This window comes from Oryzias latipes, chromosome 10 (assembly GCF_053564925.1).
Source record: "Oryzias latipes strain Hd-rR chromosome 10, Olatipes_Hd-rR_3.1".
Taxonomy (NCBI): Eukaryota; Metazoa; Chordata; class Actinopteri; order Beloniformes; family Adrianichthyidae; genus Oryzias; species Oryzias latipes.
The window spans coordinates 10,128,464-10,153,501 of NC_136246.1; the positions used below are offsets into that span (position 1 = coordinate 10,128,464).

General features: G+C 39.5%; 2 protein-coding genes across 3 annotated transcripts; both read left to right on the forward strand.

Annotated features, from left to right (window-relative positions):
- Positions 1–1,094: 1,094 nt before the first annotated feature.
- Positions 1,095–14,559, forward strand: sfxn5b (sideroflexin 5b). Of its 2 annotated transcripts, XM_004073030.5 has the most exons (14): positions 1,095–1,411; positions 4,107–4,175; positions 4,606–4,683; positions 6,260–6,286; positions 6,372–6,426; positions 6,521–6,546; positions 6,690–6,743; positions 7,991–8,047; positions 8,168–8,233; positions 10,137–10,227; positions 10,379–10,494; positions 10,609–10,694; positions 12,290–12,407; positions 12,583–14,559. In XM_004073030.5, the coding sequence occupies exons 1-14, from the start codon at positions 1,157–1,159 to the stop codon at positions 12,658–12,660; spliced, it is 1,176 nt and encodes a 391-aa protein (XP_004073078.2). In that variant the 5' UTR covers positions 1,095–1,156; the 3' UTR covers positions 12,661–14,559. The 2 variants fall into 2 exon arrangements, with proteins under 2 accessions (XP_004073078.2, XP_078809661.1); XM_078953535.1 differs by lacking the exons at positions 6,372–6,426; positions 6,521–6,546; positions 6,690–6,743 and having other exon boundaries at positions 1,188–1,411.
- A 927-nt stretch (positions 14,560–15,486) lies between these two features.
- Positions 15,487–24,625, forward strand: smyd5 (SMYD family member 5). The gene is made up of 13 exons (XM_004073031.5): positions 15,487–15,644; positions 16,621–16,729; positions 18,365–18,504; positions 19,021–19,142; positions 19,216–19,285; positions 20,357–20,461; positions 20,596–20,658; positions 22,054–22,124; positions 22,207–22,313; positions 22,500–22,556; positions 22,634–22,728; positions 23,640–23,710; positions 24,041–24,625. The coding sequence occupies exons 1-13, from the start codon at positions 15,552–15,554 to the stop codon at positions 24,192–24,194; spliced, it is 1,257 nt and encodes a 418-aa protein (XP_004073079.1). The 5' UTR covers positions 15,487–15,551; the 3' UTR covers positions 24,195–24,625.
- The last annotated feature ends 413 nt before the right edge of the window (positions 24,626–25,038 follow it).

Consider the following 25,038-nt stretch of genomic DNA (forward strand, 5'->3'; position numbering starts at 1 on the left):
ATAAAAATAAGATTCAAAGATTCAAAGGTTTTATTGTCATATGCACGGTAAGAAATGAGTTTCCCGGCACAATGAAATTCTTACTTTGTTGTCTGCTCCGAATGCCAAATAAAGTTTACAGGAAATTGAAAATTCACACAAAACATACACAAACAAAAAAAAACACAAGATGTCGTGCAAATTCTAAATGTGCAAAAACAGTAATAATGAACAGTAGCAAACAATAAGGATGTGCAATGAAAAAGTGCTGTTGTGCTCAGCCTTACCGTACATGTTCTTGTTTTGATGCTCTCGTCTCTGTTTCTGTTAATCTGCTCAGTGTTTTTTTTATTTATTTTTTCATTCACCAAACATTGTTAATTTCAGCAATTTTAATTATTTTGCCTTTAATTGTTCATACTTTCCTGTTCTTTTCGTGGGGACTACTGGTAGAAAGTACCAGTTTTACTAGAACCTGGCACAACTTACTTCTCACATTTCACGTGATCAATGTTCTTTTGTGCAGTGTCCCATGTTTTTAAATGAATAAACTCTTAAACTTTTACCCTGCCATTTGCTTTATGGTTTGAAAAAGGAACAAGAAGAATAAAAAAAATGTAGGCCTGAGTTGTTGTGTTTCTTCCAAAATTTCAAATGTACTTTGTTAATATTTTTACAACAGGACACAAATACAAATGTTTGAATTCAGTTTTTTAGTTTTGATTTCTCTCTTTTTAAAATGGTCATCTCTGACTTTTCAGGTTTTTGTAAATGGTTAGTATTATATAAAATACTAAATGGTTATTGCATAACTTCAAACCAGTTTTTACTATATACGTCAAACATCAACTCACATTAAAACTCTACTTGTATTTTAGAATGTTGTAATTCTTGCCTTTATTACCCATGACATTAAAGAAAATGAGTTTATTTGGTGATAAAATCTGGTTCTGAGCAAAAATGACCATATTCATACTCAAATTTTTATTTAGAAGAGGCTTTTTCGCAGTATAAAAGATGGAATCTTTTGAATCTTTCAAATTCACTATTGTAAAATTGGTGGAGATGCCCCCCAAAGGTGGTGGTTTATGAATATTCAGCCTTATTAAGTAATTATCTGATCAGTCTGACATCTGTCGGCGTTATCTCTGCCAAGATCAATGCGAACGGTTATGCAATGCCTTTCACCGTTATCGATTATTTGGGATGTGTAGTCATGCGCATCGGCTTTGCCAGTGTGAAGTTAAAGAACGGACTGCATTTCCCGGCAGGCTTCGCGGCTCACCGCCTCGGCAGTTCCCACAGTGGATGTAGTTCGCTCGACTTGCTTTATGCTTTAGGATTCAGTTCATTAATAAGTGAAGAGTTGGATGTCATGGCGGAGTCTGCAGCGTGTCCAGCTTTCCGGCTCGGGAGTCCGCAGTATGAGCAGGTAGATGCAGTTTCTCCTCCGTAAGCAGACGCTGCTGACAGTTTGTTTGTCAAGCTTTCAGGCGAAAAAAACAAACAAAAAAAAAAAACAGGAAAGAGCTCCGCTCTGTTCTCCACCCCGCTCCTCCGGGTGAAAGTTACCTTTGACACAGATTATTCTTTGTTGCCACAGAGCCTCCAGTGTATCATCTGATCATGAAGTTGTCACCATGACTAAGACTGCTTTGGATGAGAGGCTGTTTCTATATCGTTTGCGTCCGCATCCATATCAGTCTAATTGTGTTTTGACACATTTCTTCATGATGCTGCTCCATATTAATCTCAGATTGGATTTGTTTTAAATCGTGCTCTTTTTGTCACAGATTTGAACACAAACTCTGGATTGCTCAAAAGTTTTACACATTTTTGCACATGGAGATTTTTTACTACAGTTTCTGCAGATTGTTCCTATTGCCCCATTATGGTGAACACATTTGGATTCTTTTTAGCACACCCAAAAATCCTTTAAACTCAAATACGATTGCAGGATAAAAAGTGGCAAACCCGAAAATGTAAAAAAATAAATACAATAAAAAAGATCATTTTAAGGCTATTTTGCACAAAGGTTGCATGGACCAACAAAATTGTAAATTTCAAAGAGGCAAATAGTCTGTATCATTAGACTGATAAAAATCTGACTTTACACTCAATTATTTATACACATTTATAAAATTCTTACAGAATATGTACATAAGTGTTATTATTATAAACTGCAAAAACTTTCAAAAGGGGAAACGAATGAGGGTTATTGTGAGAAGACTCTTCTGTAACAGAACATGATCATGGGTCATTTTGTCATATTAAATAACCATCATTACATGGAGGGTGGGATTAGACTGCATAAAGAAAGGGCTGCAAACAATATGGACAAATGGAAAATTCCTGGCAGAGCCAAGGGGTTCTAAGAAAGATACAAATCCTTAATATTGGGATATCTCCACAGCGTCCACACTGGGAGTCCCACAAGGGTCAGTCTTAGGGCCACTGCTCTTCTCTTTATACATAAATCATTTACTCTGTCTGTAAGGATGAAAACATTATAATGTAAGCTGATTGGGGAAAACTTGCGATTTGCGATATTGCAATATTACGATGACGACACAACTCGCGATATATAAACAAAGGCCAAAACAACAAAAATTTCTATTTCACTGCAACATTTCAATTTAAATAAGAGTTAACATAACTTAAATTACACTCCAAATGACCCTTCTCTACACAGGAGGCGAACATCTAGCATTGGCCAACAACATGAAGGGGCCTGCCTGATTGGTCAAATGCATAAAGGGATTTATTTGATTCGCTAAATACTTCAAGCTGCCGTATTGCCGTATTGCACAGCTTGATATCGCGATAACAATGAATTTTCGAATAATTGTGCAGGCCTAACGCTGATGATACTGTTCTATACTGCAATACTGCAAGCTGCAAATAAAGCAAACAATATGCACAAAAGTCAAATTCATGGTGGAGCAAAGGGTTTCAAAGGGAATCATTAATAGTGCTATAATTCTTTTTAAAACAGGAAAACTGTCTAAAAAGATTTAAAAAATGACAAACTAAAATGGGTAAACTATTTTAGTGTCTGATACTTTATATTAATTTACAACTTCCCACAGTTCTTACATTTTAGGCTTCCTGTTTTGGTAAATAATTATTTGATCATTGCAATCACAAAATCAGGCTTAATGTTATATCAGGATTCCTGGGTGGAAACAGCTTCCTGTGCTCTGGATCGGCTGCCCCTGTTGAAGTAGTTTCCTCTTTCATAAGAGATCTGAGTTTATGATGGCTTGGATTTTGCTCCACCAAAGCAGTGAAAATGAGGCCAGCCTCTTGAATCAGCATGAATCTGGCTTTGTTTGTCTACGCTTTCTTCCCTCTTCCATCTCCTCTTGCCTGGTTCTGCACTCTCCCGGGAGCTGGGGCTCATGCATAATTAAAGCCGGCTCCTCACACGGATCCTCTCACTCCTGTAAAAAACTGCACTGCAGCACATATGGCCTGTCAGACACAGAGACATGCTATAAGAGGGAAAATCCATAGCAGGGGGTGAGGAGTTATCCACAGATCTGGTGAGGACGGAGGGCTGTTTCCAGCTTTTTCCCTCCTGGGTCTGGTGTCGGACAGATCCTGTAAACTCGGATTGTGCTTCAATACCAGCGACTGCTCTGAACTGAATGTCGTATTTTGTTTTTTGGTCAAAGCAGCTTGCTACAAAAGCTTTTGGCATAGACTTCCATCTGGTCTTTCAGACGGTTGGCACATGTTTTCACTGGCATGGAGACATGACGGAAACAGAGAAAAGACGAGCATGTTCCAAAATACGATACTTTCTGGAAATGATGCCCAAATGTTTGTCTAAAATAGCTAGAAATCTTTTTTTGTCACCATTGTTTTTAATTTACAGTACAGACCAAAAAGTTTGGACACACCTTGTGTTTTTGGCAAACTTGATGTTGAAGGCAACTGTTGTTTTTACAGTTTAAAAAGTATCTGTTCATTAACTTTGGACCTTATAAAAGAAGTAAAGTGTAGACTGATAAACCTTCTTTGAGCAAATGATCAGAGATATTACTGGTGTAAACATGTATTTCTTAAGGGTTGATTTCTGGCTGCTTTTCCTGAAAATTAGCCTTGTCTTGCTGTCTTCACAGAATACGTTTCTTGGCCGTCTGAGACATTTTATCGACATCATTGACCCCAGCACCCTGTTTGTGTCTGAGGTGAAATCTCAGTTTTTCATGTTTGTTTCTTTCTGACAAATTCTAGACTGAAATCAAATCCTCCTTCAGCCATTTTCAACTTAAGTTTTATCTTAATCTTAGAAAAACTGAAAGAAAAGTTGTACATTTTCAAATAAACAATTATTTATACCCTATATGTTGTAGGACAATGACAATAAGCCCTTATAGTTGGACATGAATCTTTTTACTGATTTTTTAAAACATATTTAGCATTTTCTTGTATAATAGACCAAGCAGGTCATTCTGACAGTTAAAATAATTATAAAGTCCAATTACAGAACAAGCACTGACTTTCTGCTAAATCTGAGTTATATTGTATTTAGAATTTTGAAGGTAAAGACAGAAAAATCTATTATGCTTATGCATTTTTACTTATTGTCAAATATATATACTTGACTGTTGTTTGCAGAGGCGATTAAAAGAATGCATCAAACTTCTTGATGACTATAAACACGGCACGCTTCCACCTGGAGTTTCTGATCTTCAGGTGAGTTTATATGATGACATTCAAACTACAGATCAGTGTGTTTAACATTTGTCAACCGTATCGCCTTAACCTACTATAATTCAGTTTATGGAGAACCAGGATGGATATTTTTTAAAAGCCTGTTTCCTCTTGTATGCTGTTTTCATTTGACTTGCAGGGCTTGATTAATGTTTTTGTTGGCCTTGGCAAAAAACATTTCGTCATTGGTCTGTCATCCTGAACTTTGGAACTTTGGAACTTGATGTCATTTTTGATTCAGAGACACCAGTGTGGAGGGACGGTAGTGTGGAGCCAAAACAGAGTAGCTTCGGGCAAAACATTCTATCCTCTGATCAATAAAGTGCTTTAAAGTGAAGTGGAATAGATCAGGCAGCAACACCACACTTAGTCCTTAAAATCCATGTGTAATAAGCTGTGTAATTAGGATTTAAGTGAGTTGACAACAGTCGAGTTGAGATGGAGTCTAGAGCCTCCTCAAGACTGTAGTTTGGAGATCTTGCGCTGGAACTAAATTACAAAAAGAATAAGACAACATATGAAATTGGCATAAACATTCTCAACACAACTGATGAAAGGAAATATCAGACAAAACTGTTTTCTGGCTGTTAAATGTTAATTCTTTTTTCATTAAAAGGAAATGGAGCAGCACAAAATGACTCAATGTTTGCAAATGAAGACACAAGGTTCCTGCTTAGCCATCCACTAATACAAAACAACTAATGCTCTAAAACAGGGTTCCCCTGAACGCAGACCAATACCGGTCTGTGTGATAGTTGGTACCGGGCCACTGAGAGAGAAAAAACATCAACCTAGATGTTTTTCCTTTTTATTTATAATCTGATTCTGAAGGAAGTTTTATTTTGGAAAACTACTGGATTTTCTCTATCACATCCAACCAATTCTTGTTGGATGTCAAGTCGCTTGGTCATGTATTGAAAATCCATTCACTACTTTCTTAAAGCGGGTGCGACGACCACTAGATTGAAACCCCCAAGCTAGCAAAGTTGACAAAAAACAAAAATGTTTGGGAAGTTTCTTTTCGCAGAAATGAGTCAGTGAGGGAACAGAAGAAGAGTCTCTGACTTCAAAATCAAAGAAATCTGCATTTAACAGCCAAAAACCACTAGTCGTGACTCCAAATATGAATTTATTGTGACAGTTGCTCCCACAGACCATAATAATAATGCAGAACATTCAGGAACCGGCTGTCAAATGTTACAAGGATGCTGCTAATAAAGTTGTTCAAATGGTGGATTCATGTTTATTATTATATTTAGAAAATCTCTTTAAAGGTTAAAGTAAACTGAAGGCTAAAAAAAAACGTCCGTGAGTTGAAAAAGATCGGGGTCCACTGATCTGAAGATGGATGCATGTTATCCCAAAACATGTTGATGAAGCAGAGATGTTGACCATATGATTTTATTTGAATCAGTTTGCTTGTCAGCTTGTCAGCTGCATAAATGTCGTAGTTCACAGATGCAAGTTTGTGTGTGTTTTTCGTTGACTATTGCTTATTCTTCTAACATATGTTTACATTTTTGTCTGTTATTCTGTAATGCTCTCTTCTCCTGATCAGTTGTGGGAGGCTCAGAAGATCAAACAGGTAAGTCGATCATCAGGTCTGCTGTAAGCTGGCTCTGGTTAGCCACACTCCGGCATTAGGAAGCTCTCATGCTCTCTGCACGCAGGCCATCATTCACCCTGACACAGGTGAGAAGATCTTCATGCCATTTCGAATGTCAGGTACGACCTCAGATGAAGATCTTTGTGCAGTTTGTTCCAGCTGTTTTCTTCAGCCTCCATGTTTCTCACTGACACTCATGTTTTCACTGGGCAGGTTATGTACCATTTGGAACACCAATCGTAAGTCCCATGTGCAAACTCTCATAGTAATCATGCATTTCAGTAAAGCTTTTCATGAACATAGACACGTTTGGGAACCGATGAAATGAGACGTTGAACTTATTTTGTCCAAAAATAAGCTCTTCTTCCCTGGTTTCATCTAGGTCATTGGCCTCCTTCTCCCAAACCAGACTGTGGTGTCTACCATTATTTGGCAGGTATTGGAAAATACATATTCTGTCCTGTGGTAGCTGTAGGCTCATAAACATGTCAGTATTTTTGGTTCTGCATTTGAGATTTTTTGAAATGTTAAAAATGAAATTGAAAGCAATTAAAAAAACAAAAATGAAGGACACATTTAAACCCATTATCCTGAATTTATGTCACCATCAGCTACAAAAATGGTATCCATGCTAAAACTCTAGTATTCAAAAACAAAGTTGTTTCCGCACCATTTTGGTATTTTAACCCTCAATTTTGAAGTTAATGTTAAAGAAGGAGGCACAGGGTCCCATCTTTGGTATGACCCAACAGTTGGTTCCAACCCACAATCTCCCATTTCCCTTCCATTATTTCTATGAGACGGATTTGCCAATGTGCCATGTTTTTGCACTGCATTGCATTTCTACAACTGAATATTGCAATCAATCAATCAATCAATCAATCAATCAATCAATCAATCAATCAATCAATCAATCAATCAATCAATCAATCAATCAATCAATCAATCAATCAATCAATCAATCAATCAATCAATCAATCAATCAATCAGTCAATCAGTCAATCAATCAGTCAATCAGTAGCGTACTAACGCTGCCCTCTAATGAAATAAAAGCAGTTCCTGCACTGTGACTTGGAGTACAGATCATCTGTTACTGAAATGATTTATTTAGTGTCACAACAGATAATTGAAAAAAAGGTTTTCCTAGCAGGGTTAGGGTTAGAGTCACGTCTGTGCATCTGTTTTGAGCATTTAACAAATTTAAACTACTGGAACCAGAAACAAAACATGAATTGTAACTCTTTAAGAATTGACTAATGAAAGCTGTTCAGTTTTTTGTCATTCATTTAAAAAAAATTAAAAATGGGCTGCTGTGGTGCAAAGGTGAAGTGGTCGACCCTTGATCGTAAACGCAGGTTCGGTGCCCGCCTTGCCCAACTGTGTATGCAAGTGTCTTGGGGAAAGACACTGAATCCCGCATTGCTCCTGGTGCTCATAGGTTGGTGCCGGTGTTTGGCAGCAGAGCCGCCATTCGCAGTGTGTGAATGTGTGTGTGGGTGTGTGTGTGAATGTGTGTGTGAATGTAAAGCGCTTTGGGCCTTCAAGGAAGGTAGAAAAGTGCTATACAAGTATACTTACTGAGAGTGATAAAAAACGGAAAGACTAACGTTAAAATAATCTAAAAAATGTTTCTAGATATATTTAGTTGGGTTTATTTTTTGTGTTTTTTATTTCTTTCTTTAGTGGCTGAACCAGAGTCACAATGCCTGTGTGAACTATGCCAACCGCAATGCAACCAAGGTAGAAACTACTCTGTTGGTACTGATTATAATGCCACTGTCATTTAGCTCTTTTATCCACATAATCAGAGTGCTAAGGTTTTAAGAGTTTTCTGTGTGATTGCTGTTCTTCTGTCTTCAGCCGGCTTCAACTTCCAAGTTTCTCCTTGGTTACGCAGGAGCCGTTACCAGCGCCGTTTCTATTGCAGTGAGTGTGTTTGTCTTCATGGACATTTTCTATTTTAAACACATAAAAAGGAGTATCTGTACAGTCTGTTACAGTCTGCTGGCATCTTTTCATTGTAATGCTAAGTGTTGGAAGTTTGTGTTACATTTTGTGTGAATGCACTGAGGTCCGGTGAGATGTGATGCCTTGTTCCTCGGTTTGTTTTCACTTGTAGTGAAACAACAATAAACCTCGACCCTTTGGTAATGCTTATCTGGTCTTTTTATTTGTTAAAGTCCCTCTCCAAACATCCTATGATCCGTTGTAAAATAGAATGAATGGTATGGCGGACAAAATGATGGCCAGAAGAACAGCAGCAGTGAATCCAGACGAATTCAAGACAAAAACCAAATGCAACCAGTGATCTGGACTCACTGCCTCTGAGTAAAACTGCTGGAATCATTACTGACCTCAAAGAAGACATCCGTTGTTCAAAAGCTGAACTGGAAATGAAGACATTTAGTTTTGATTTACTACAGACCTGTGAACAACTTGCCATTTTCAAGCAAGGTTAAAAAAAACGTGTTTTTAATCAACCTAATGAGTTTCTCATGGTGACCATGGACCCACACTTTTCTGGGGTCTATGAAATCAATTGTGGTGTACCTCAAGGTTCCATCCTCGGCCCCTTGCTTTTTAACATTTACATGCTTCCTCTGGCGAATGTCATCAGAAGCCACATCATCAGCTGTTTTAGCTATGCTGACGATACCCAGCTGTACATAGTTATGTCTCCTGATGACACAAGGCCAATAGAAGCACTTTTTAGCTTTATTTTAGATGTGAAATCATGGATGGCATATAATTTTCTGCAGCTCAACCAGGAAGAAACTGAAATTTTAGTCATTGGTCCTGAAGCCAAGAGAGAGAAACAGTTTCTGAAGCTAAAAGAAATTTCATTAAGCCATTCAGAAACAGTCAGTTATTTTCTACTCTAAGCTGGCTTTATCCCTCATATAAAACAGGTGGTTAAAACGTTTTTTTTTTATCAGCTTAGAAGATTGGATAGGCTCCGCCCACTACTATCTCTTGCGAATATGGAGATGCTAATGCATGCTGTCAACATCAGTAAAAGTGATTATTGTAACGCCCTGCTTGCTGGTCTTCCAAAAACCAACATTAAGATTCTTCAGCTTCTCCAGACCTCTGCTGCACGAGTTCTGACATAGACCAGGATGTGAGCTGATATCACTCCAATTTTAAAACCCCTGCATTGGCTCCCCAGATGCTTCAGGATAGTTTTAACAGTTGTGTCTTAACGGTCTTGAGCCTTCTTATCTATCCGATCTTTTAGTAAAATATAAAACCTCGCGGACCCTGAGATCCTCTAGCACTGGTCTACTAACCATTCCAGCTGTGAAAACCAAAACTTATGGAGAGGCATCTTTTCAGCACTATGGCCCGCGTTTATAGAACGGTCTGCCAGAGGACCTGAGAGCTGCAGAGAACATGGACGTTTTTAAGAAAAGGCTCAAGACCCATGTTTTTGACCGTGCTTTTAGCTAATTTGACTACTTTTATTATTTTATTTTATTTTACTCCCATTCTAGGTCATACTGAGAAACTTCTGAGCCTGTTTTATGCTTTATAACATGTTGTATACTTCTCCATTTTGTTTCATTTTTTTATTCTTCTACTTGTTGAGATTTCTTTTTACTTCTTCACATGACGATGAGCTCACCTCCCCAAAATGCAGACTGGTTGTCTGGTATAAAGAGGAGGAAACCTGAAAGACTTTTAAAGAGTTCTAGTTGCAAAGTTGAACTCAGCACCTTTATAGTTTTATATTTTGATGTGTGAAACCTTGAGGATGATGGACAGAGCCCTTTCATTTGTTGCATTTGTGTTAGGAGCATGCATTTTAGATGGATCTGTTATGTTGCAGGTGGGACTGAATGTGCTGATTCAGCGCGCCAACAGGCTAAGTCCTGCAACCAGAATGATTGTGCAGAGATTTGTCCCCTTCACAGCCGTAGGTGGGTTTCAAAGACACTCTGTGCTTGGATTTTTCCCTCAGAATTTCCCACAAACACACCAGACCCTTTACAATATTTCATTGATCATGGATACAAGTTTTTATCAGTTCTGGTTCTACGTAACAAGATGAAGAGATTTTCCTCTCCACAGCGAGTGCAAACATTTGTAATGTGGGTCTGATGAGGCACAATGAGTTGTCTGAAGGTGTGGATGTGCTGGATGACAAAGGCAACGTGGTGGGATCCTCGAAAATCGCTGCGAGAAACGTGAGCAGCTTCTTAGCTTCCTATAAAACATTTGTCTTTGAAAGTACTGTTAACTGGGGAGAGCCAATAAGACCTCATGATGTACATAACACGACATTCTCATCCCGTCCTCAGGCAATCATGGAGACAGCCTTCACACGTGTGGTCCTTCCAATGCCAATCTTTGTCCTGCCCCCCATCATCATGTCCTACCTTGAGAGGTATGCAGCTGTGATTGAAACAATAATGCAAAATATTCAAATCCCCTCACGACTCCAAAACCCCTAAATGAATGAATGAATGAATGGAAGGATGGATGAATGAATGGATAAACAGACGGGCAGAGGTATCCTAAGCATTAAAGTACAATAAACCCACAATTTATCACCCCCAGAAATAATTCAGGTCTGATCAAAATGTGGGTTTATCAATTGGTTCAGACAATGTTGTCTAAGAAACACAGAAGACATTTAGAAAAGATGCTCCCCAACTCTGCTTTAAAAACAAAACACTTCCATCTTCTACAGCAGGAATAGTAACTTCACACCTCAAATTCAGTTTCAAACCTCCAAATGTCACTGCTGGGATCCATCCAGACTTCCTTTGGTAGTTTAACAGAAATCTACCTGATGCAATCATATGAATGATAGTAGGTGTCCTGCAGTTTGTGGGGCCATGACCCCGCCTTTATCTTTGTCTGAAGTTCAGCCGTCCAGTGACTGAACCTTGATGATTATGGCCTGTGGCAGTCCTGGACTGCAAGGACCAGATTGTTTTCATAATTCTTCTTTCTTACTGCGCCCTTGAGGAAAAATGTCTGTTTTAAATTTATTATGGGATGGCCACAGGCCTTTTTTGGCCACATTGTACCAAAGTGGGAAATTTTGGGATTTTCACATTTTCTCACAACATGGGAAGAGAGAACTTTTGTGATCTTCACAAAACGTCACACACATACCACCAGGTTAAGTCTGCAACCAACAAAGTTTTGTAGCTTTTTAAAAAAAAGTGTTCCTCTTTTTAGTGGTAAAACAATAATAAGAAGATTTTTGAGCAGAAGAAACGTAACCATCTCCTTTGTGCTGGTAAATCAAAAGCCAATCCTTTCTGTAAGGATTTCAGTCATACTTATGAAGCTGAACTTAAAGCAAAATCTGGATTTTTAAAACATTTAAGACAATTTAAACCTGTCAGCTGTCAGAGAACTGGTAGGAGTCTCATTGTCTTTTTCCCAAAATACTTCACCATCATCATTGTTCTTCTTATTATTAATGGATTTTTTGCTTGACAGGCTTCTTCAAATCTGGTTGAATATTTTTTGGGTGTAAAAATGTTCTTCATCTACATTGTGCAGCATCATGTTGTTCCAGCTCAAGCTCCCCTTTCTGAGCTCAAACCACTTTAAACCTGCTTCATGTTCACACATCGACAACCTCTTTTCTTCTTTTAATTTATAAAAATATCATTTAGTTTGTTTTTAAAGCTTTTTAGGAAAAAAGCTCATAAAAATATGTATAATTTTTATAGCCGACCTATAGCTGACTTTTTTTTTTTTTATATTTCAGCGTCACATTTGCACCAGTCTGATCAAAAAAAAGCATGAAATTAAATCCAGTATGTGTTGGTTTTTTGTGAATTTTCTTTGCAAAAATGAGTTTTATAAATAAAGTTTAACATAACACTTAAAAAGAAAGGTTTGTTTCCTCAAATCTGCACATGGGGTTGTTTTTCTGCACATGCATTGAAAGCCATCAGTTGTTTTGATGCAGTCTGCAGGACTCACATTCCCTCTGTGTTTCTGTCCTGACTTGTGAAGGCTGCGCTTCCTGCAGAGCAACCGCAGATTGTTGCTTCCCATCCACAGTGCCGTGTGCCTGCTGACATTCGCCGTCTCCCTGCCCGTGGCCATCAGCTTGTTCCCCCAGATGTCTCAGGTACAGTGCGCTACGTGGGAGCCAGAAGGCTCAGGGAGCAGCTGCTGAGATGCTTACATTACATGTACTCCAGTTAGCGCGCACAGCCCGCCTCTTCAGCCTGACTTTCAAGGCCAAAATGGAGAGTAAAAAAAAAAACCTCAATTCCTGCTTTTTTTCCCTTGTATTTTGGCAGATTGAGGTGTCTCGCCTTGAGCCTGAGATCGCCATGGCGACCAAATGCAAGGTGGTGACCTACAACAAGGGCTTATGAAGGATGGCACAGCATGAACAAGAAGAGGACGGCGAACAGGGATGAAAAAAATTCTGTCCTGAGAATAACTGTCACCAAGAAGCCATGGTGGGATTAATGGGAACTATGTGCTGCTGTGTTTTCACAGTACAGAATGGAATCCCTGTTCTTACTCACTAAATCTGTTCAGTTAGTTTTCACAAGATCCCAGCAATTATCCAGCCTCAGTCTGGTTAGTGCTTGAAAAGACCAGACCTTGCATTCAGCAAAAAATGCAAATGTTTCTATGTGATTTAATTCATGAACTAAACAGAATACAGTGTTGAAAATCAAACCTGCCAAGTATAATCAGGATTAACTGTAACCTAATGTGTAACCGCATAGAATTCTGCAGATGTGGAGCCAAAGCTGGTCTGAGACGTGTCTTTGAATGGTTTCTACAGTAACACACACTCACTAATAGCTTGTTAGTGGTCGCACACACAGTTAGAATACCTCAGCTGTCTCTGAAAAACAGCAAAGAAGTGCAGAGCTCTTTAGACAGCTATAGAAGCTGCAGCTCCAGGTGCTAATTCTCTCCTCACATGCATGAAGGGGTTCTACTGTGTGGTTCTTCACAGCGGAGCGTGCAGGTTTCTTCTGCCCTTTGCTTCCTCTGTTCTGCGTCAGCCCGGCTTCTCCTTCGTCCTGCCACAGAGAAATCGAGGCAGGAAGGATTTATAGAAGACCTGTGAGAAAATCCTTTGTGACACTCATCTGAGAGGCGTGACACATTTGATGTCACACTTGGGGAATGGAGTTAGAGCGAAAGCAGGAGATGTCAAAGTCGCTTCAGATCACCAGACAGGGATCGCAAAAAGAAGAAGAAAAAGACAGAACGGTCAGCTTTAAAGGATTTGACAGATGTTGGACTTCAACTTTTATCAAAGTGCTTTTGGTTTGTTGAGTGCCTGCTGCCTCCGTTTCACTTTTATGGCTCATGTGAAGAGAAAGACAACAGAATGACAGAATGATTTGATTTGTAAGAAAAGAAACAAGAAATCTACATGGATGTGAGATCACATTTAGGGCCATCTTGTTTGCATATCATAAAAATCTTTCTTTGGTAGAACCAAATGGAAATATGCCCCTAAGTGGAAAAAAAATTAAATTAATGCTGAAATGATTGTTGCTCCAGAAACTAAGACATTTACATTACAGACTTATTCTATGTCCAGAGGCTAAAACTGTTTCCTAAAGATGGTTTGTAGTGTGATTTGGTAAAAGCTCCCAGTTCATCCACATGTCATGTCCCTAGCAGCTGGTTGACAGGGGTAGATAAGGGTGTTTGATGAAACCAGCTTTTTTCTTATCTATTTTTAAATCTATTTTTTATTAGAAACCACCTCTATTGTGCCAGGAAGTGTTGAATTTGTTTTGTAAAGATTTGAATTTTGGCACCCTCTGGTGGACTTTCTTTTTTTAATTATCTGACTTGAACGTTGACGGATCTCATACAGCCTCCTGGGTCGTGTTTATGTGCAGCAGCTGGTTTAGGTTTCTAAGCATTCCTGCAGTTTTAGAGACTTCCTGTGAAGAATGAATGGGATCAGCTGAGGGACAGCTGTGCAGATTTGAAGCATTTCTCTGTTTTATGCGTTATAACATACAGATTCCTTTTTTTTAAATGTGTAAAGGCCTAACGTGTATTAGGGATAGTTTTCTGCACAACTTACTTGGTGGAATTATAAACTGAATATTTTCTTTTGTACATCGTGTTAGACAAGGTCATGACCCACTGTATAAAGAACTAAAGTACTTATTTTTAATCCTTTATAAAATGATATTATTGCTAATAAAGTAGTGTACATTTTGCCTTGTCAAAGTTTACAAGGCTGATTTATATACATTGTTCTTCAATAAATTCTAATCATGTTACCACTTTTTGTCTATTTCCACCTTTAACTTTAAGAAAAAGTTGCAAACTTGAGCAAAGTATGACAATTGCATGCTCATCTGACATTATCCTGGTACTTGCAAATTATTTGCATAGTTGCATTTCCATTTCCATTTGCAATTTACAAAATTACAAATAGAAAAATTTACACTTTTTACCCCAAAATAATAATAATAATAAACAGCCACTCCTCCCACTCAGCTGTCTTTTATTTTGTCAATTATTATATTCTGTCATCAGAATTGCCCTATTGTATTCAGAAAAACTGTAAAATAAAGTACATATTTTTCTTAATATAGATTTTTATAATTAATTTAGAAAATTAGTAAAATATATAATTCTTTTATTTTAATAATAATGGATTGGATTTATCTGCGCTTTTCAAGACACTCAAAGCGCTTACAGTGTGTCCATTATTCATTCACTCCTCATTCATACTTGGTGATGGTCATCTACTGTTGTAGCCACAGCTGCCCTGGGGCAGACTGACAGAGGCGTGGCTGCCAGTTCGCGCCTACGGCCCCTCTGACCATCAGCAGGACATTCATGCACATTCACACACCAGTGGAACCACACTGGAGGCAAGGAAGGTAAAGTGTCTTGCCCAAGGACAAGGACACAACGACATTTTGGCTGGTGGGAGCGGGGATCGAACCGCTGACCCTTGGACAACCTGCTCAACCCCCTGAGCCACTGCCACCTGGCATAGATCACTTTTAAATGGTTTTCTGGTGCTTGAGTAATTTTCAAGCTAAGCCATTTTTTAGATTAAAATACAAGTCATTATTTGACTCAATTTCCGTTCCTCAAGCTGTATTTGTTTTTGTTTGGTTCATTAACATGCGAGAAAACAAACTAACCAAATCAACCCATCTGTTTGGCAGAACAGTCGTAGTTAGTCGGTTGTCCAGCAGAGGGCGCTGCTTCCTCCTTGAAATCACGTATCGGGGTGGAAAGGTCAGAGTTCATCAAAAACATGGCGGCCCCCGTGGATGACATGTTTTCTCTGTGCGTAGACGCCGGTAAAGCCGCTAGCAGCGTAGAAGTCAGATTTATAGACAATTTAAAGGTAAGAGTTGTTTGATTAGACTGAAAACACATTGATGTTTGAGTTACGGTCAAAATTTGTTTTCGGAGCGGCGCTGTTGTTTAAGTAAATCCTGCAGCGAGTGACGTTCGTTTCTAACTAAAAAAAAACAATAATTTTCTCCACTTATCAGACTGATCTATGAAAACAAACTATTATGGACTAAACTGCTTTTAAAGTTTATAGTAAGCGTTCGTCATTTGAGCGCTTTTGTTGGTCAGATCTGCAGAAAATGTTACGTTTGTGCTTAAAACGTAAATTAAAAAATGATAAAAAAAACAAAAGATAAATGCACCTTCATTAAAAATATAATTTTAAAAATGTATTATTTATTGAATTCAGGAATAGAAAAAGATTAATTATAATCGCAGAACAGCATTTTTAAAAAAATCAGTGTTTTCATTTTTATTTTGAAATAGTAGATTACTTCCCGTTGTTTGGCTAAGCACAGTGTAAATTTAAAATTTTTACATACATGTTGTAAATTATTTTAATTAGTTGTGCAATATTTTTTTTTAAATTTAGTACATGCACTGTTTCTTAATGTTTATTTTTATATTTTTCTGTGTTGTTTCTACATCAATTTGATTTATTGATGGAGTATTCACTCAAATCTACATCAGTGTGTTCTATAGTATAGAATCTATGCCACTGATTTTTTATGACTATGCAGTATGTTAACAAATATGAGTCAAAAGCATCTTGCTGCACTGGAAACTGCAGTTTTGCCAAAATACAATATTCAGACAGGAAGCTGGATTTCAAGTTAAAGGACATACTACATAAATAAATCAATAAAAATCTAAAACGGATACAACACATTGTGATTAAGGTGGATGAATAATAAAAATGTATTAAACTGCTGATATCATATACTTCTTAAAGGTTAAATATTTAATGTATTAGTTATCGTTCAGCTTAGAGGTTGAGTTCCTGCTTTCTTGTGGATTTCTTTCAGGGTAAAGGTCTCTTTGCCAAACGCAGCATCAAGAAAGGAGACACCATTTTCACTGAGCGCCCCCTGGTGTCTGCACAGTTCCTGTGGAATTCCTTATACAAGTACAGAGGTGAGATTTTCAGTGGGGAACACTGCACAGAAAACCTGCACGACTGTCTTTTGACGCTGTACAAAAACCTGAAACTACAGACCAACAGTATCAAGACTAGGGGTGTAACGATACGCTAAAATCTCAATTCGGTTCCATCCAGAATTTCCTAGGGCTCGGTTCTGTACTGCTGTATAACAAATCTGCCTGATAAGAACTGCTATTTTATGAACTATCATTTTGTTATGTATTGTGTGTGTTTGTGTGTGTTTTGCTGCCGGACACCTGAATTTCTCCCTTGGAAGATTGATAACGTTTTTATCTATCTGTCTATTTTCGGTCCAAAAAAACTAAAGCAGGAAATAATTACTTACAAAATGCATTTATTGGTTTTACATAACAATAAATAAAATTGACCCCTTGTAGATGATCTACTTAATAAAATAAGAAAAAACTATTAGCTGCCAGGAACCAAAAACTTTGGATAATTAACAGTTGCCTAAAAAAACATTTTATTTTGCACATTTTATTTCTTGTCGACCCGATTGTTACAGTCGGTGATGCCGTTTAAAGTTCGTTAACAGATTAGATATGTTACTGTGGCATACTCTAGCTTTGTGTAACAATGTCAACACACAGCATTCGACTTATCCAACTGCCTTCATGGATGCTGACATCAAAGCCAAAGTGTTCCCACACAGGAGAGCGTAAGGAGATGGGGGGGTGGGGGGGTGTCCTCATCTCTGGCCTGGCGTCTGCATTAACCACATGGTGACATGCCAACTGTCCGTCACCTAATAGCGTCTTGGAGGAAACTCACGGCTAACATTACTTTCGTCTCGGTGCAAAGTTAATACAGTGGCGACCTGGGGGTTAGCCCCGCCCATAGCCACTAAGACTCATGGGAAGAGGGAAATCTTGTGTGTTGAATTTTTCACCATCACTGAGAGAGCTGTGAAGAGAAGTGAGCTTCATGGTGTTATGCTGTTTGTGTGAGTTCATAATAAATGCATATTAATGCTGTAAAGGAGATGGAGTGATCTATTTCTCTGTCTACTCTCTCTCTGTGAGACTGTTTGAGGGTGAGTGAAGTATGGGGCAAGGACAGTCTTACCTGCTAGTTCATTAAATTAGCAGCTCGGCTCTTGTTTCCCCGCTATGAGTGACAAAGCAGCTGGGTCGTTCCAGTGCACATGCGGGAAAAAAGAAAGAACATACCGAAACGGTACAGAAGTGAACCGAACTGAAACTGTTGGGTTCAACTACGTGTATCGTTACACCTTTAATCAAGACAAGACATGAATAAATCTGATTTTACTGCAACAGTTTTGCTCAAATGTTTTCAGCGTTTTAGTCATCATTTCTGTCATATTTTTGTTTTAATGAAGCAGATTTGAGTTTCAATTATTGGTGGCTATGATGCTTTATTGGTTAAACTACATAACAGTGGGAGAGCTTTTATTTTGTAATCTTTTAGGCAAAAAATTGTTTGAAATACAAGACATTAAAGGCAAAATAATCTGTGGACGAAAGCTAACCAGAAACATATATTTTCTCTAAACTTCTTTGCAGAGCTTGTATACTTTAGTTTTACTCAATGTTTACTAAAAAATCGTGCGAGCATATCCCAGAGTCCCTCCTGTTTTTTGTTGTCAGCCTGCGATTACTGCTTACGCGCTTTGGAGACGGCGGAGGAGAACGCCAGGAGACTCAGCGGTAACCCCGCTCTCATCCTTCCCCACCCTGAGCTGTGCGGCGTTCGCCCCGAGCTGCACCAAGCCTGCCCTCAGTGCCAGGTACGACCCCGCCCGCCCACTAACCCACCCCACTGCGGGGGCGGCACCGCAACCCCATCGATCTGTACTGGCTCCTCGCGGGCGGATCAGTAAAGCATCTCTTTTATATTAAACAAACCGACACCCCCGCTCGCCTTTGAAGGTCTCCCCCACACACACGTTGTGTATTATTTATTATCCAGACAGCATGGCCTGCAGCTGAAACAGGCTGAACTGGAGCTTCACTAACAGATCATTTCATGGTTTGTCTGATTTGGTGTTCTGAAGCTGCAGCCTGTGTTGAAGCTCATTTATCTACAGGACGCTTTGAAAAGATGGATGTGGGTTTAGACCTTTGAAGCCTCTACTTTATTAATTTATAAATGCTGGGGTAAAAGAGGTCCTAGAAAACAACACAAGTTTTTTTTAGATTTTGGCTAAAAATGTCCTAAGGATCATCGAAAGACCACTGGGAATACTTTTAAAAATAAATCGGAAGGTGACCGGAGTGGCACTGTAACTGACCTCTCCTTGCAGGTGATGTACTGCAGCAGCGAGTGCCGACAAGCCGCAGCAGATCAGTACCATCGCGTTCTGTGTCTGGGTCCGTCTCAGGAGGATCCAGATCACCCCATCAACAAGCTGAAAGATGCATGGAGGTGGGTGACAGCGCCGGAACCAATCGACGCGTTTTGGGTTTTCCTGCCAATAAGAGGCTCTGTGTCCTTTCAGGAGTGTGCATTATCCTCCAGAGACCTCCAGCATCATGCTTATGGCCAGAATGGTAGCTGTAGTCAAGCAGGTGAGTGCTGCAGGCCCTGTCTTTGATCCTAAAACTTTCTGCTGCAAGTCTTCTTCAAATTGTGGTTATAAAGTAAAGAGCAGAAAGCTCATCCAGTAAAAATGTGTTTTAACATGTTCTTGTGGCATTTTTTTGATGATGGAGGACATATATAAAAAACTTATACCTAAAATCACACTTCTGAGTATTTATTCAAATCGTTGTGAATCAGGAGCAGACAAAAAAATGCCCTTGGAAATAGATCTTATTTGTTACGCTGAAGATACGGTGCTGTTTTTATGCATGTCCAATGCAGGAGCTTTTGAACACCTTTCTCATATCACGACTCTGGAGACCGTCGAACGTTCTCAGCAGGTTTAATGATATTTAAAAGGGTAAAAGTGAAAGCAAATGATCAATACAATTAATGGATATATGCATAGCATTGCATCATAACAGTACAAAACTTAAAAGTCCCAAGATTACATTTTCAACGCGTACCGGTGATGCAACCTCTGACTTGAGACGTATGCAGCAAATTCTTTTCACTGACACAACGAAGTGCGTGCTAGCGAGTTCTTTCTGTTTCTACATGTGCATTTTTCAATAAAGATTATTCAAATAAATTTGTTGAACAGCAATACTTCTGAAAACACGTTCAAAATAATCAGCCCATTAACAGAAGGTTTAAAACACATTCATAAAACACTAGAACTTTCACTCATAACAGAACAAATACACTGGACGGGCCACACCCTCACTACTCAGCTTGAACAGAGAACTCTCAGCAACAGGGAGGGGAGGGGGGTGGGGTTGCTCCACACTAACGGCCCCACCCACAACTGGGAAACACTTCTGATGAACTCCTGCTGCTCTGCAGAAACTGAGTCAGCAGACATAACTAGAAGAGCACTGGAAACATCTTTACAATAAGTGATCGGACTGCGACTTTAAGTCAAACCTGATTTGTATTTTGTTCTTCTTTATTGATAAAAGTCACCATTTTATACACGGAGCAGCCGCTTGTGCAGCTGTCATTTGTCATTTACAGGCAGCTGAGCAGCTACTGACAGTGTTGGTCATTTTGAGCAGGCTAAAGACAAAGCCCGCTGGCAGAAGCTGTTTTCCCGCTTCTGCAGCCGGACCGCCAACGAGGAGGAGGAGATCGCCCATAAGCTGCTGGGAGAGCAGTTCAGGGTGAGTTCTCCTCAGGTTTTCGGCTGCAGCACACATCCAAAGCTGCTGGGGTGTGAGACTCTTACGTGGCACTGTGGCTGATGAAGCTCATGATGCATGTTTTCTAACATTTGTTTTTGTTGCATTGCTTGCAGGGGCAGTTGACCTTGTTACACAGTCTTTTTAGCACAGCGCTTTATGACGACCATCTCAACCGGGTAAGTTGACGGTGCTTTCAGTCCTCTAGTGAAACAAAAGTGTTGCTCAGAGGAGCTCCAACGAATAAAGTCAATTAATTCAGTCGCCATTTTTTCATAATACGGAGGCAGCCATGTTGGACCAGATGACGTCAGTAACCAGTGACAGATGGTTACAGATGTTTCGATTAGCCAATCGTTTAGACTTCCTTCACTAATCACTACTTAGTGCACTGTATCGCTCGTTTTCCGTTTTGTCCAAATTCACTATTCCAAAATCTAGTGCCCTAGACATTTCCCAGAAGTCTCTGCAAAATAACCTGTGTGCATCGATGTTCACTAGATTGGTGACTATAGACCACAATGCATTGCGTCGGAACAATTTTTCATGTGGCAGAAAATGTATTTTAATTTCTTTTTTATTAAACTATCCATGTTTTCATCATCAGAGCATGGTGGATTCATAAATAGTTTGGGTAAAATGGTGGTAGTTATTACTTCAGGAAATCAGTGACACCATATGACGGCTTTTTAACAAAATATGTCATTTTATTAATGAATGAACAAAAGCTGTACTTAAATGTCAGTGTTTTTGAAAATGTAAAATCTATTTTTCTGCCAGTTGTTAGGAGGCACAGTCTGTTATCAGTTTATGTGGCTTTACAGTTTCTTAATTAACTGCATTTTATATTTACTTAGGATATTTCTGTGCATTGATAAAATTGTTCAATCTAAAGTGTTACATGTAAAAATATGCATAAGAATTTTGCCCAAAGGAATACATTACATACATTTTTCATTATCTGCTGTGCCAATATTTTTTAAGGATAATTTGTCACTTTAAAGCTCAAAATGTATATTTTAGGAAGGGCCGGGCGACGTGGTCTAAAAATAAAATAAAATTCCAATTTTAATCAAACTTTCCTTAACTTTCCTGAACAAAAACTTACAAATGTTGGATTTTTTTTGCGGAATTATTGTCTGTTTGTGGCATGATTTTTTATGTGTTGGGGAAGAAAAACTTGTACATTTCATTCATTGAGGTGTGAGCTGGTTTTAAAGTGATCATTTAAATTAAGGACAAATTTGGTCATTTAGGTCCTAATTAATTTTCATAAATCCGAACATACTATTTACTTTTAATCAATAGAGCATTACTTTTTAATAAGATCTTTGGCATTTTGAGGGATTTGTGTTTTATTGTAAAAAAAAACAAAACACATTCATTGTCAAACCGGTCTGGGTTGCTGATCAGATTCAGCATTAATTTGACTTCATTAAGTGGATTGAAATGTTTCCCATCTAACTGATTGAGTCTCCTTTTGTTTAGTTCAAAGTGGCTGCATGAGCCAATCCCAGCTGTGAAATTAGAAGGTGGTTTCAGCACAAACCGCTGATGATGCCTTTGTGTTGCAGTGGTTTCTCCCTGAGGGTTTCCGCTCTCTTTTTGCGCTGGTGGGAACAAACGGGCAAGGCATCGGCACCAGGTGAGCACCTGCCTGTCTCCCGGTGAGCCCGTCTCCCTGTCTCAGCTCGGGTCTCATTCTCCTGTCTTTGTGCTTGTCATAGTTCCTTGAGTCAGTGGGTCCACGCCTGCGATGCACTGGAGCTTCCCGCCCAGCAGAGGGAGCACTTGGACTCTTTTATTGATCAGCTGTACAAGGACATTGAGAAAGGTCACAGTTTTATCTCACTTCTGCAGTATTTTTTTTAGAACAAATCTTTTTTCTTTTTATGTCTTAGCTGAGAAGATTTTCAATGGTCACATTGTTGGCGAGTTTATTGTCGTGGTCGTCATGTGACCTGATGTGCAGACCCAGAAGAAAGCTCAAAAAGCAGGATTTCTGTGTTTTTCTCTGCAGAAACGGGAGATTTTCTGAACTGTGAGGGCTCTGGACTTTATCTGCTCCAAAGCTCGTGTGAGTGTGACAGACGTCTCCCTCTTATTGTGTGCATTTGTTAGAAGCACGTCTGACGGCTTGTTTGTCCCATGCAGGTAACCACAGCTGCACGCCAAACGCAGAGGCGTCTTTCCCCGAAAACAATTTCCTGCTTCACCTCTGCGCCCTCAGCGACATCAACCCAGGAGAGGTCAGCTGACACGTCGGAGTCTCCGCTCTGAAATGTTGGCCTTTGGTGGACGGGGCAGAGCGGCCCTCAGTAGCTTCTGCGTTCTGTCTTGTCACACAAAATTAGACGGCTGAGTCTTTTAGGACCAAGTGGGTGTGTCAAGCTGTCAGAAAGATTGAGAAGCATCGCATCTTAGTGGCACAGTGATGCGACAGCAGCAGCGCTGCTTTCCCTGCATAGAATTGAGGAAGGAAGGACAGAGCATCTCCTGTGTATCAGTGCATTAACGTTCTGACCGCATTCTTCTGTTCTGCAGAAAATCCTCAAACTAGAAGCTGATCTTAAGAGTAAAAGACCCCAAAAAGGCTGTTTTTATCATGTTCTTGTGGAATTTCTTCGATGATGGAGGACATTTATCAAGAAAATTTAGTTGAAATTGCTTTTCTGAGTATTTCTTTATTCATATTGTGAATCAGGAGCAGACAAAGAAAAATGCAGTGTGAAAATAAGCTTATTTGTTGCGTAGAAAATACACTGAACAACACTACAAATAGATCCATGAACGTCTCTGAGTTCCTCGCCTGAGCTGGAATCTGGATCAAAACTGTACGACCGGATAGCTCCGACATCACTTGCCATTTTTGTTGCACTGGGGTTGTGAGGGGCTGTAAGCTAGCATGTAAATAGATGGGTGATTGGAAGGGGGTCGGGGTTGCTCCTCGCCAACAGTCCTGCCGACAACCCAGAAGTGAATTTGCAATGAACTCGTGCCACTCTGCAGAAACTATGTTCTAGAAAACAACATTGTTTTTTGGGTTTTGGCTAGAACCAACATAATCATAATTAAATATAATGATTTTACAATAGATCAAAAGATGATCAGAGTGCGTCTTGAAATGCTATCCTAACAAAAAGTTCCCGTTTTCTTCTAGGAGATCTGCATCAGCTACTTGGACTGCTGCCAGCGGGATCGAAGCCGCCACAGCAGGCACAAAATTTTGAGGTAAAACATCTGCCGCCCTCGGCATCTGCGGCCCGAACCATCTGCATCAATAGAGGCCGCCCCGCAGTGATTGGCAGGCTTAGTACAGGAGCGCTTTTGCATCACCCCTCTTATTGATTAGGATGATGAAAAAGACTAATCTTATCTTTGGATTGCATCACAAGTCTGCACAGTTAGAAGACACGTAGAAAGGAGAGTTTTGCAGCAGCTGGTTGGAAGCTCTCCTTCCTGTGTTAAACTTTCCCGTTTCTCGTTCTCAGCAGCTGCTGAAGAGCAGACGGGTTCAGCAGCTGGCTTTCATGTGTACAATCACACCTTCTGTCTTTCCAGGGAGAACTACCTGTTTGCCTGTGCGTGCGTGAAGTGTGAGTCTCAGAGAGACGAGCTGGATGTGACATCTGAGGACGAGGAGGAAGAAGAAGGCGGCGAGGCAGAGGGCGAAACAGAGGGGGACGAGATGGAAGAAGAAATGACAGATGTTTAATGAGAGCCCTGGCCTGCGCTTCCCAAGCCCCTGATGTCCTCGCAGATATGAAGCCAATAAGAAGAAAAGAGCTCTTCCAAAGATTCAAAGGGGGCCTGAGCCGTCCCAGCGACGGAGCCAGGTCCTGCTAGCAACACGCCTCGCTCCTTCTTTGTTTTAGAGATCAGAATCTGACATGAAACATAAGCGCTGGACTCCTGCTGGGTTTGCCTCTTGGGCTGGATGTTCCACTTCAGATCAAGTTTAGGTTTGGAGGCTTTAACTTTTGGTTCATGGGAATCAGAAAAGCTAACAAATAAATAAATGCTGTACCAAACAGTTTTTTAGGACGTCTTGTTTTGTAAGTCTGAACTGAATTGCCATTAGCTGCCTAATGATGCATCATTAAGTGCAAAATAAACAATAATAAACATGCATGTTGTGTTTATGTCCATCTGCAAGTTTGTCTCCTTTTTCTGCCGCCTCCTTTGTGATCCATTCACCTCCTCATAGGAGCAAAATGGGTCCAGCAGGATAATTAGACGAGGGACTTTTGCTACCTTCTATGCAATTTAGTAACTTTAGTACTGTCCATACTTTCCTAAACATTTAGTTTTTAATGTGAACTGCTCTCCGCTGATGGAAATTAGTCGAACGTTTACAGGAAAAAAACTTTTAAGTGTTAAAATTCAAACAATGCTGGCATCTTGTGTTTTTTTTTTTTTACCCGTCTTTAGAACGACATCGGTGTCAAATGACAGAACATCTTCATTAAAAAGGCCTTCTGGTGTGCTTTAAAGGCTTCAAGTTGCAGAAAGCACAATCAGTTTGGGTTTGCTACTTTTTACATGAGGGGCAAAAATAA